The sequence below is a fragment of the Talpa occidentalis genome, unplaced genomic scaffold (genome assembly GCF_014898055.3).
Source record: "Talpa occidentalis isolate TD23 unplaced genomic scaffold, MPIMG_talOcc4v2.1 talOcc4.11, whole genome shotgun sequence".
NCBI lineage: Eukaryota > Metazoa > Chordata > Mammalia > Eulipotyphla > Talpidae > Talpa > Talpa occidentalis.
In genome coordinates, this window is record NW_023601104.1 from 28,305,564 (window position 1) to 28,318,505 (window position 12,942).

Here is a 12,942-nt window from a genome sequence, read left to right on the forward strand (position 1 = left end):
AAAATTTCCTGTGGATGTTTCTTTCCTCTTAATTAAAGCAAAACAGTGAGATCACATTTCCCTGATTGTGCGTTGCATAATTAGGGCCTGTTTTTTGGGGTAACTTGTCTGGACTGTGCCACTGGCTGACTGGCTGTGTGTCCAGACATTATGTTTTTTCCCCATGTAACTCTCATGTGAGCTGTCCACTTCAACAATTCAGAGTTTTAAAATAAATAGTGCAGAGGTTGGAATTGTCACAGAGCCAGGTGAGAGTCAGGGAGAGATCTCAGCCACATAGCTTCTGGGTGAGGTACTTGGAGGTATGTGTAGTGAAAACATTTCCTCAATTTTTCATCAGACTGCTTCACCTTTCTTCAGACCCTTTAATAATTTCTGCACTCAGTGATGCCTTAGTGAAGGTATTGATACAGAATAATTAAAATCCGAGATAAAAGATTTTCAGAGTTTTCAGGGATTTAAGGATTATTTAATGTCTCCTATCTGCTCTGTAGATGGGGAAAATTAGGTACTTATTTTCAGAGATAGGTTCAGAAGCAGGGAGAGCTAGAAGTCAGAAAACAGCCATTTCTCCCCAGTTGAGTCTCATGTGCCTTTTCTGCACAATACTATTCCTTGAGTCATCTCCAAAGAGTCCCAGAAAGGGACATTTTATCAGAGCATGAAGTGTAAGCAACACAATCTAATAATTAGATATATACGTTATACTCGTTCAGAAGAACAAAAGCATGACATGTGTTCTTCCTTAACTTGTTGAGGACTTTGTGTGTGTTCTAGTTTGTGAGGTATAGAGGAAGTGCAAGGAGATTCTAATTCTGTGCTGTTTTTGAGACTATAGCCTACTTGGCAAATTAACAATGTGAAATTATTGTTATAGAGAATTACAACTTGGTTCTGATTTCAACAAATTCTAAACTTTTATACTAAGTTTTGGATGCAGGATAGCCTATTTAGGAGTCCAAAGTTTTTGCAGTGCAGACTGTAAAAATTATTATGGATTATTCTAAAAATGCGGCAAGAGTGTGCTGCACGAAGCAATGTTGATCAAAGAATTTGGCAAAAAAAGAATACAACCACAAAACATATTATAATAACCACTAACTTCTGGACCCTTAAAATCATTGTGGAAAACTTTAAGAAGTGATCAGAGTCAGAGCTTTCTATGAATTTATGGTATCAGAAAAAATTAGATTTACCAATACACTAAAATTGAGTCTATGTTATAAAACAAAGATAGCTCTAGGTGATGCATATAAGTGTTCACTGTGTAATTCTGTGTTTGCGATTTTTTTGTAATAAAATGTTGGGGTAAGATTGGGGTGGCTTAAAAAATAGGAAAAAAAATTTTGTAACTGCAAAACTAGTTTTAGGGAGTTTGGGTGGGAAAGAGATACAAACTTGATAAGAGTTCTGCAAGGTGAATTATGGAAACAAAGCCAGAAATTGTATGGTAAATGGAATGCACAGAAAGAGATAGGCGAAATACTTGCAAATAGTTAAGCATCATAGCTAAATAGAAGTAATCAAATCTACCACTTAATGGAATTTCTCATTTTGAATGGAATTTTTTTTTTCAAGTCTGGTTGTTATTTCTAAGACACACTAAAAAAAACTGAAGCTAGATTAAAGATATTGAAAAATGATACATTAGGATATAAGTTGTATCAAAGCTAGAGAGGTGGTGTCACAGAAAATAAGCTTTGGCAAACAAAGCATAAGTCGAGATAAGGAAAGTCATGATAAAGGTAAGACTAGCTCACCAGGATAACATACTAATTTATTTACCTGTATACACTTAATATTACCTTAAATATGTAAAGGATAAATAAACAGTGTTATAAGGAGAATGTCAGACATACAATTTTAGTGGAATAATTTAATATACCTCCCCCAGCGAGTAATTAGTCAAACAAAATCAAAGAAAGAAATGAAAACATTATAGTCAAAAAAGAAAATACTGAAATAGAAACCATAGAGAGGGTCAAAAGACCTAAAAGAAATCTGGGTAGATCCATTTCAAAAGAAATTGCTTTATCAGTTTAAAATGTACCAATTACAAAATAACAAAACAAAAACTTAGCTTATTTCAGAGGATAAAAAACAAACAAACACCTCCTTACCTTAGTTCAGACCTAGCAGGCCTGTAGTATCAAAATTGAAGACCATAAAAATAGGCCATATAAAACTTTTAAACTGAATATAGTTTCCCTACTCACAAAAATTAATAAAATATTAACTGTTCAATATATATTTCTATGTAAGTGCAAGTTATTACTGAATAGGGTTTCTTCCATGCCTTTATACATGGTAGTTACAAGACTTTGGGGATACAGCAGTGGAAAACACTGTCAAACATTCCTACCCTAGTGGAACTATAGCAGAGAGGCAGGTAATAAGTAGTAATGAATAAGGAAAATTCACAATAAGGAAAGAAAAAATTATCTTAGGATTGAAAAAATGAAACTCATTAGTTGCAGGTGACATGATTATCCATATAGATAATCCCCTCAATCTGCAGAGAAGCTTATTAGAACTAATAAAAGTTGCAAGACCTCTGGGAAAAAGAGCATTGTATAACAGCAGATGGGATTCCTATCCATGATCACACAGAAAATGTCACTGAAAAAAAAAGCTGCCTTCTATAATAACAAGAAGTATAATTTACCAGTGACACGTCAAAATAGCTCCAGGACCTAGCTGATAAAGTAAGCAAGTTCATTGATGAGCATAAAAATTTTGAATAAATGTAGTAATTTGCTATGTTCATGTAGAGGAAGACTTGATGTCATAAAAACAACTCTATCCAAATTTACTTTTAATTCAGTTCATTTCCAAAGAATGTCTCATTTATCAAGTAATAAGAAAAACTAATCTTATAAGTAATAAGGAGATCTCAATAAAACTATGAGGAAAAAATCAATATGTCCTCTTCAAGGCTTGAGAATGACGAAGGCTAATTGATGTTACATGGAGAACTCTCCCAATTTCTTACAAAGCTGCAGTAATTAAAATACTGTTATGACTTAGAATGACACATGAAGTCTTAAAGGTTAATAAATATACTTTATTAAAATTAAAATAAGCAAAAGACACCACCAAATTAAGAGTGAAGCTCTAGACTGGAAGAAGAAATTTGCATACTTAACCCTGTTTGCTTATTCCCCCGGAAGTATTTCACTGAGAAAACAAAACAACGCAGGGTATGAAACTCCACTGAGGAAGAATAGAATTTAGAGTGGACTTGGAAAAATTTCCCCACAAACTCAAGATAATTCTACTGTCAACAAGCAAAGCTTTGACACAGTAGGGGGTCTTAACTCAGTTTTTCTCTTGGCATCTGTTCAAACACATATTCCTTCTTAGGAGCTGGTCTTCTATGTGCTTTTTGTCAGAATAATTTGACTGTAGACTCTGTTTTGAAAATAGCAGTGAAGCAAAGATTTCAGTTTTTGTTTTTTACCAGCTTTGTCTTCTTATTCCTCACTGCTACCTGACATGCCCACTAAATTAAAAGTCAAATACCATCAAAGGTCGCTTTCCTCTGTTTCTGCACTGTTGTTTCTGTTTTGTTCCCTTCTGTCCTCGCCCCTGATAGGGTAGAACTCTGCTTTCACTTTAGGAGGCGGGGGGGGGGGGGGGGGGGGGGGGGGGTGCCTGCACTGGACCCTCATAGCAGCAGCCTCCTAGGGTTAGGTTACATTCTTCCATCTCCCTCCTTAGTTACATTCCAACTCAGAATTCTCAAACCTCTGGTTTCATCCAGCCCTCAGCTGTCTGAGCCTAAGTAATGAGGCATACCTGTCTCAAAACTAAATGGCACTGCAGTTGGTCCAGGAGCACAGACCTGTTGTGTGGCTGAAATAGTTTCTCCAGCCCTTCCCTGTGCTTCCCTCATGCCGTCTTCACTCTTCTTAACTCCCAAAGCATTTCCATCCAATCCAATGCTTCCTTCCACTGGTGGTATCCCCTCATTAACCAGGACTCAATCACCCAAACATTTTCATCTTTGAGTCTATATTCAAACCCAAGCATATCTGATTCCATCATTTGAGCTCTCTGCCCACCGTGCTGGGATCTATAGCATACATCAGAATCATCTAGAGAGCTTGTTAAACACAAGCTTGTTAAACTGCTGGTCCTCACCCCACAGCCTCCTGTTCAGCACTTTTGGGGTGAAGCCTGAAAGTCAGCACTTCTAACACATTCCCAGAAGGTGCTGATGCTGCTTGTCCTGGGAGCAGACTTCCAGAATCTTCATTGATACCACATTTGAGATGTCGTTAGTCATCTGGTGAGTCATCAGAAATGCTGGAATCAGGAACCTGAGTGTTGCTGAGTCCTTCGGGTGACTGTCCCAGCTGCTCCTCTCTACCCGCATCCCCTCCAATCCTCCACTTGTGCACTCCGCTCTTGTGTGCGTGTGTAATGAAGCCCTCACTCCCCATGAATGAGGGGACAGCCTTTGTTTTCCTTCCACATCAGCAGTACTCCTAGGTGGGGAGCTCTTCTCCTTTTTAGGTGCTAATACCAGTGTAGGAGGCAGTGATTGTCCCTGTCGTGAGAGAAGCAGCGTTTCCCAACATCAAAGCTGTGTCCCACGAACTTGTACACTTACTGCCAGACCAGAAAATATCCGTAGGACTCCTCTTTCTAGAATTGTAGAGGCAGCTTTGATTTTATGTAAGAAAATGAAGTTTTAGTGCATTTGTGGAATTGAATGCAAACCTTACTTCCCAAATATTTTTATTAAATTCCCTTTCCCTGATTCAATGACTTCTGAGTGTTTCTGAAAAACTGATGCCACGTGGTCATTATTATCATTATCTGATCAGGTGTTCCTGTTTCTTCCTGTCTTTGTTTGAAGATTCTGAAATATCAATTGCATGTGGTGTCTCTTGATGACAGGATAATAGGGAGGACTGAGGTGGTGAGTGGCAAAGAACACGTTGTCTCGGACACACAGACAAGGCTTTATTGGCTTTGATTATGGGCATCTTTGCACCACTGACCGTCATGTTTCCTGTTTAAAATAGGATGTTTTCTACCAAGGGTTTTTGTCAGGATTAATCTGTTTATGCATGTAAAGCTCTCAAAACAGTGCTTGATTTTTAATAAATAGCAGCTACTAGTAGTAGAAAATCTCTGTTAACATAGCTTAGACTGTTGATTGGATAATCCGAAAAGTCAAAATACAGAATCTATAGTACCTACCCTTCTGAAACCCTTTAACTTTCAAGATATATATTCATTTATCAATCTCTAGATGTAGGGCCAAAGTTTTTTCTTTGTGTAGGACCTGTGCCTTGGACTTCTGCATTGCCTCTTAAATGAATCACACATAATGCATCATCTCTGAGAGAATTTAAAGGCATCATGAAGGCTAAAGCAGAATAGTTTTAGATTTTATCATTTTTTAAGTATTTTAGTTGTCTCACCTGTATCTAACTTAATAACTTCTTTGCAAGTATTTACTTTTTAGGAAGCATTCAGTAGTTACCTTTTTAGGAAGCATTCAGTGTATTTTCACAGTTTCTGGGCTATGTTTGCTTATTACGTGGCTTATTATCATGTGACATACAATCAGCAGCAGGCAGGAGAACAAACACAGCTGACCTGGCCAGAGCAGAAGTGGGGCTCATGAGCCATGAGTCTTTTGACTAAACTCAGCTTCCCACAGATCTTAGAGTAGAAGAGCTGTGTGTGGTCTGCCATCTTAGTGGAACTGCAAGATCTGTTGTTATCACATTCAGAAAAGGTGATATATAAAGGCTGGGTTTATGTGTGGGCTGAGGGTTTAGAGGAGGAGTGAATCTAAATGCACACCTTGTAGACCGCTGCCCTTTTAAGGTGGGAACATTTAAGGGGCAGTGGGAGGGACTTAGCTTGGCCAGAGCTTCCTTTATAGGAGAAAAGTTTCCTTTAACAACCTGATCCCTTTTTTCAGAGACAGCCAACAGGTTTCCCTTGTAAGTATGTCCCAGTTGCTTAGGAGCCTTCCAAACTCCACTCTGGTCATCAAAACAACTGAACTGAGGAACCGCTGGCTGCAGGCAGTGATGACAGGTGGCCTGCGCCTTCCAGAGTTATGTTGACACCATGCACCTTGCTGATTTACTGGGGGGATGTACTTGCTGCACGTGCCCAACATACTCACCTCATATTTTAAACACTTTATAGTAAACTCCTCCCAAATGGACTTTTGCCATGTCAGTGGTAACACTTCTAGCACAAGCTTCTGAAAGTTGCTTTCATTGCCTGCAACAGAATGAGGGTTAGTTTGCAGTTTGAGTACAGGGCAGTTTGGGGACTCACAGGACTTTCTTGTCGTATCCTAACCCCTGCCTGGCCACAAGGCACCGCCATCTGGCATTTTTTGGGTAACAGTCTTCCTGATGGGTTTGCAGGGGTCCCCTTTTGGGGACTTTTGGTGACCTCAGCTATGTATCTTTTTGTTAATGGTGTAGGAGCAATTGTTCAGATGCCCAGAGCAGTAGCATTCATGCTGCTTCATTAAAATGTGCTCCTGGGGCCTACCTGGTGGCGCAGCGGTTGAGCGCTGGGTTGCGAAGCTGCCCACAGCCTTTGCAGCGCCGGTTCGATCCCCAGCTGCTCCCTGGCCACCTGAGGAGGGTCCCTCATGACACGCAGACCTCTCCTGCCGCCTGCTGCTCCCCTCAGCAGTGTGCTTCGGTCCTTCTGCCTGCTCTGCTCCCCGCTCTGGCTCTGGTGAATTCTCTCACCCTACCGCGCTTCTGACTGTACCCAGTGCTTGTATAAATAAATAAATAAATCTTTTTTAAAAAAAAAAAGTGCTCCTGGGAAAACAAACAGTGAGGCGTGTTCAGTGGACCACTCTTGAGTCTGGAAGGTTAGAGGGTCCCTATTGCTAACAAATCCTGGACCTTAGCTATGTCACTTTACGACTCTGTGACTCAGCTTCCTTTTTGTGATATTGGTGTCTTCTAGTTCTCTCTCATTTTTGTCCAAAGTTGTTTTACAATGGTCATAACATGTCAGGTATTGCTGCTTAGATATTTCTTAGATCCTTCCTGCAGCATGTTTTTTCAAAAAACACCTATATTGAGATAGCATTCATATACCATACAGCTCACTGATTTAAAGTGTAGAATTCAGAGTTCTTTAGTATAGTTACAGTACGACCACAACTACAGTCTTAATTCTAGAACATTTTTTATCCCTCCTAAAATAAACCCAGTGTCTATTACAACCAATCCCCACTTCCCCTGCTCCTCCTATCCCAGTCTTTGTTACCACTAGTCCTTTCTGTGTCTTAGAGATTTGCCTTCTTGGACATTTCATGTAAATGAAATCATAAAAATTGTGGGTTCTTGTGATGGGCTTCTTTCACTTACTACATGTTGCCATGTTGTACTATGCATCATACTTAATACCATTTTATTGCCAAATAAATGTTCCCTTGCATAGGTAAACCACATCCATCCATTCATAAGTTGGTGGTTGTTGTCGTGAAACTTTTGGCTATTATGAATGATATTCTGTGAACAGTTGTGTACAAATTAAGTATGAACACATGTTCTTATTTTTCTTGGTTATAAACCTAAGAGTAGAATTTCTCTTTAATATTTTGAAGAACTACCAAATTGTTTTCCACAGCAATTGCACCAATTTACATTCCCACCAGCAAAGTTTGTGGGTTCCAGCTTTTCTGTACCCTCATCAATACTTGCCACACTCCATTTTGTATTGTAGCCATCTTAGTGGATCTACAATACTGTTGCCTTGTGGTTTTTCTTTGTATTTCCCTGATGACTGCTGAGGTTGCCCATATTACCCTGTGCTTTTGACCATTTGTATGTCTTCTCTGGAGAAATGTCTGCTCAGAGCCTCTGTCATTTTCAGTTGGGTTGTCTTTTATTATTTACCTGTGAAAGTTTTTATATATTCTGGTTCCATTATTTAGATATATAACTTGCAGATATTTTCTTTTCTTTTGTGGGTTGCCTTTTCCCACTTTCGCAGTTAAGTGTATCACATTGAGGTAATTCAGCTTACCTATGTTTTTCTTTTGATTACATGTGTTATTGTGCTATATCTAAAAAGTCTTTGCCTAACCCTAAGTCATAAAGATTTACTTCTGTATTTCATTCCAAGAGTTTTGAAATTTTTGTTCTTACAGTTAGGTCTATGATCCATTTTGACTTTTGGTGTATGATATGAGGAAGGGAATCCAACTTTATTGTTTCACATGTGGACATCCACTTGTCTCACCACCATTTATTGAAAATACTCTTTTTAAAAAAATGTTTATTTATGAATATAAGAACTGGGGTACAAGCCATAGGTACGGGGGATGAGAGGGTTCACCAGAGACAGAGTGGGGAACAGAATAGGCGGATTGACTGAAACACACTGCTGAGGGAAGCAGCAGGTGGGTCAGGAGAAGTCTGCTACACATTGTGGGTAGCTCCCTGGCTGGCCAGGGATCGAGAGGCTGCGGTAGCTGCTGCAGAGGCTGCAGATAGCTTCATAGTGCTGTGCTTAACTCCTTAACCACCAGGGAAGCCCTATTAAAAATATTCTTTCCTCATTGAATATGCGTGGCATCCTTATTGAAAATCAATTGACCATAAAGGTAAGGGTTACATTCTGGATTTTCAACTCTGTTACAATGACCTTTAAATCTGTTCTGATGTCAGTCCTACATTGTTCCTATAGCTTTGTGGTCAACACATTTTTAAAACTGTCTTAGTTTTGTTGCACTGTCCCTTTGCACTACCACCACCACCAAACTTTTTGTTGTGAGAAACTGGGTTATTTTTTATGGAAGTTTTTTGTGTTGGGATTTGGCTGACTGTATCCCAGTGGTGCCACTTGCATGTTCTTATGTCTCTCTTTGTAAACTAGTTTTTAGACCTATAGTCTTCATTAAATTCAGATTCCGTCATGTACTTACATATTCTTTATTGCCAAGAATACTTGCTAGGTGTTGCTGTATGGTTCTGTGCATTAGTCAGGAGGCATAGGTTGTTTGGTTAGCTCAATTTTATTAACATTCAAATTTATCTCTGGGTTTGGGTAGTATCAGAGCGATCCATCTATTATAAAGTTCCCCCATCAACTTGTTAATTATTGGTTATAGCAATCAGTGATACTTATTTTTATCTTTGACTTATTTCATTCTTTTGTATTAAGATTTATATATCTGTGTTTTTATTCATTATAGTCATCATTCTTTCTGATGCTCAAATTGCCCCATCACATAAAATCAATTATATGATGTCTGGGATTTGCTTTGAAATAATTCAGGAGAGGGAATGTGGGATGAGGGAGGAGATGAGTCATGAATGACCATGATTTATAATTGTTGAAGATGGATGGTCCTTGTATTGTTCGCTTTTCTTTTGTATTAAGATTTTAAAAATCACCCCATTTTTGGTCAGTGGTTATGCGTTGATGTTGGTTTTAGTGTCATTTTTTTGATAGCTTGCTTTATCTCAGCCACAGAAAGACCCAGGAACAGTTTATACACTTCTTGGCCCCAGAGCATTTCTTCAAGGATCCCTAACCAGCAGGTTATCCTTCCCCTGGCTTCCTCAGTGGACATACAACTAGAGAAGATGTGTTTTTCAGAAAACAAAAAAATGAATCAGTAGGTCAGATCAATAATTCCAATTTAAATGAAAGATTACAGGGTCTTTAACTTTTCTTTTGTGTTTATTTTTGTCTGTTTTATGTAAAACTCTTAGTTTCTAGCAATTACTCATTTGCTTTGTCCCAATAATCTGTAACATCCTCCTTAGGTGTAATACCCCACTTTTATAGTTTGTATATTTGTGTGCATATGTAGAGGAAGGGATGAATGGGCATTAGTTTTAAAATGATATCAACATTTAACAAGTATACTACAATTCATTTTATATCCCACTGGGAATATGTAGTGAAATGACTGTTTTTCAAAGTTAGTTGAAATAATTTTTCTCCCTGTGGTTATGCTGTCATCTTGACATAGTATTAAATTCGTTTCAGTTTGCTTATGATTTTTAGGTATTGTTTTTCTTCCCTCTTTATCATTTCATGTAGTTCTAAAGTAAAAACCTAACAGGAGGCATATTTAAAGAAGTTGTCTTTCCATTCTTCTTCCTTTTTCCTTTTCCCCCTCTTCCCATAATGACTTAATTTTTATTAATACAAGATTTATTCTAGATTTTTTTAAAAAGACATATTAATGATACAAAGTATTGGTTTGGGTTTTTTTAAAAAGATTCATTTATTTATTTATACAAGCACTGGGTACAGTCAGAAGCGCAGGAGGGTGAGAGAATTCACCAGAACCAGAGCGGGGAGCAGAACAGGCAGACTGATGAAGTACACTGCTGAGGGGAGCAGCGGGCGCAGCAGCAGAGATCTGCGCGCCATGTGGGACCCTCGCCGGTGTCCGGGGATCAAACCAGCACCACACAGGCTGTGGGCAGCTTCGCAGCCCAACTCTCAACCTCTGCGCCACCAGGGGAGGCCCTACAAATTACTGTTTTTAAAGTGAAAAGTCATTTCTTCCCTTTCTTACAAAGGATTATATTGTATCTGTGTTATTTAAGTGCATTGTGGATATAGCAGTTGGTTATTAATTACACTATAAAACGCTGGGAGAGTTAGTTCTTAACTTTGAGTTTCACAAAGTCTCCTTTCTTCTCATCATAGAAAATGATAAATGCTTTACCTTTTTTTATTTGTCTTTCAGCCTAAAGGAATTCCTGCCCAAAGAATACATCAAGCAGAGAGGAGCAGAAAAGAGAATATTTCAGGTACTGGAAAAGAAAAGAAATGTTATTCTCTGCACTCCCTTTCCTCCTTTATTAGTGTGAGGGGGTCTGCTGCTGCACATGATAGTTTTGTACCCTGTGCATGTACTCTGCTTATATAATATGTGATGAGTGACTCTAGAGCATGGAAGTTGACAGTTCCACTTTGGGCAGATTTATTATCTTAATCCATACCTCCTTGTTAAAGGTTACTTAGCCCTTCTGAGAAAAATGTGCATATATTTAATTTCAGAGGCATTATCTCCGTAGCATTGAGACAAGGTTATTTGTCATTAAAAGGCATGGAGGAAGAAGCTACAAGTAGTTTTTCTTTGTCCTGAAATTTGTTTTTTGAAGCTGGAATTTGGAAACTGAGCCTTCTTAATATCCAGGTTTATTCTGGAATCCAAGTTGTCTGGCAGCCAATAAAAAAAAAAAAAAAAGCCCTATCACTAACTTTGCCTTCAAACAGTTACTCTAGTGAATCCAAAATATCAAAATTGATTTTGAGATTGAAATTTAAATTTTATGTGTATAAAACATTGTTTATCTCACATAGTTTCTAAGAACTGTGTTACACAGACTTTTATATATCCTGCTCTTTGGAAAACTTTCTATTTTGGGTGGATAATGGAATAATACTTCTCCTGAGAAGAACGTTTTTGTCGCTCTCATTTAGGTTTGAATCTAAGCCTTTTGGGAAATGGAGTCCTTGGGAAATTGGTTGAAAATTAAATCCCTTTTCCCAACTGTGTTACACATGTGTGAATTGTTACAATGAATTGTGAAATCTGGTGGAGTTTTGGCTCATTCTATTGATAGTTAAGAAGCTCTGCATTAGCACTTTCTGTGTAGTTGACCCCTGGTGAGCAGGAATGGGTGTCATGGAGGGGTCTCCAACACAAGCATCTCTCGTAGAGCATTCTTAGCCACTGTACGTGCACAGCATGTAGTGACTACCTCTCACCAAGTCCACCTACAATAACTGGTTCCTGCCACTATCATTTTTGCAGGAGCACAAGAACTGTGGAGAGATGAATGAAATAGAGGCCAAAGTGAAGTATGTCAAACTTGCCCGCTCCCTCCGGACATACGGTGTGTCCTTTTTCCTGGTGAAGGTGAGTGGGCAGAATGAAGAGGGTGTTGAATTCTGCCACCTCTTTTTCTTTAGTTTGCTATTAAGCTTGCTTTCCCTTAATGAAATGTTTATAGTTTTCTGTGCTAATAGTTGCACTGATGTGTAAAATATAGCAAAATTCATTTAGTTACACACTTTAAATGACTGAATTGTATGGTATATGAATTATAGTTCAATAAAAATGTAAAAAAAAATATGGAGAAATCTGTGCCTGTCATCATTCTTCCTCCCACAGTAACCAGAGAAGAGTATCATCACCAGAAAATTTAGGTTGATACAAACTATTCACAGACTTTATTCAGACTTAATGTTTTACATGTACTGGTGTGTGTGTGTATGTGTGTGTGTTCTATACAGTTTTATCATATGTGTAGATTCTTGTAATCAACACCATAGTCAAGACATAAAACTATTTTATCATAACAATCTATTGTGCTACCCTTTTATGGCCACTCATATCCTCCCTTCCTCTCCAACCCCTACTCTTTTCCCCTGGTCCTAAACCCCTGGCAACTACTAATCTGTTGGCCATCTCAATAATTTCATTGTTTTAAGAATGCTCTACAAATGGAATCATATAGTATATAACCTTTTGAGATTGAAGTTTTTTGTTTTAATATATTTCCTTTGAGAGTCACCCAAGTCACAGTGTAAATCAGTAAGACACCCCTTTTTGTTGTTGAATAGTATTTCATGGTATGGAAGTAGCATAGTTCATTTAGCTATTCATCACCAAAGGACACTGTATTGTTTCCAGTTTTTGATTATTATGAATAATGTTGTGTTGAGCATTCATGTACAGGTTTTTGTAGTGAAAGTAAGTACTCATTTCTTTGGGATAAGTGCCCAAGAGTTCAATTTCTGAACCATACGGTAAGAACATATTTAACTCCATAGGAAACTACCAAACTGTTTTTCATAGTGGTTGTACCGTTTTGCATTTAACTAATAATACATGAGTAACTTAGTTTCCTTCCAACTTCTCCAGCATTTGGTATTATTGTTTTTATTTTAGCCATTCTG

The 12,942-nt window shown here is 38.2% G+C and overlaps 1 protein-coding gene across 14 annotated transcripts in view; it reads left to right on the plus strand.

Annotated features, from left to right (window-relative positions):
- TLN2 (talin 2) overlaps window positions 1-12,942 on the plus strand; it is a 451,133-nt gene that overhangs the window by 282,121 nt on the left and 156,070 nt on the right. For all 14 annotated transcript variants that reach the window (XM_054687829.1, XM_054687842.1, XM_054687839.1 and 11 more), the window contains 2 exons: window positions 10,721-10,784; window positions 11,795-11,899. In XM_054687829.1, coding sequence (XP_054543804.1) covers window positions 10,721-10,784; window positions 11,795-11,899 — 169 coding nt within the window. The remainder of the gene's footprint in view (window positions 1-10,720; window positions 10,785-11,794; window positions 11,900-12,942) is intronic.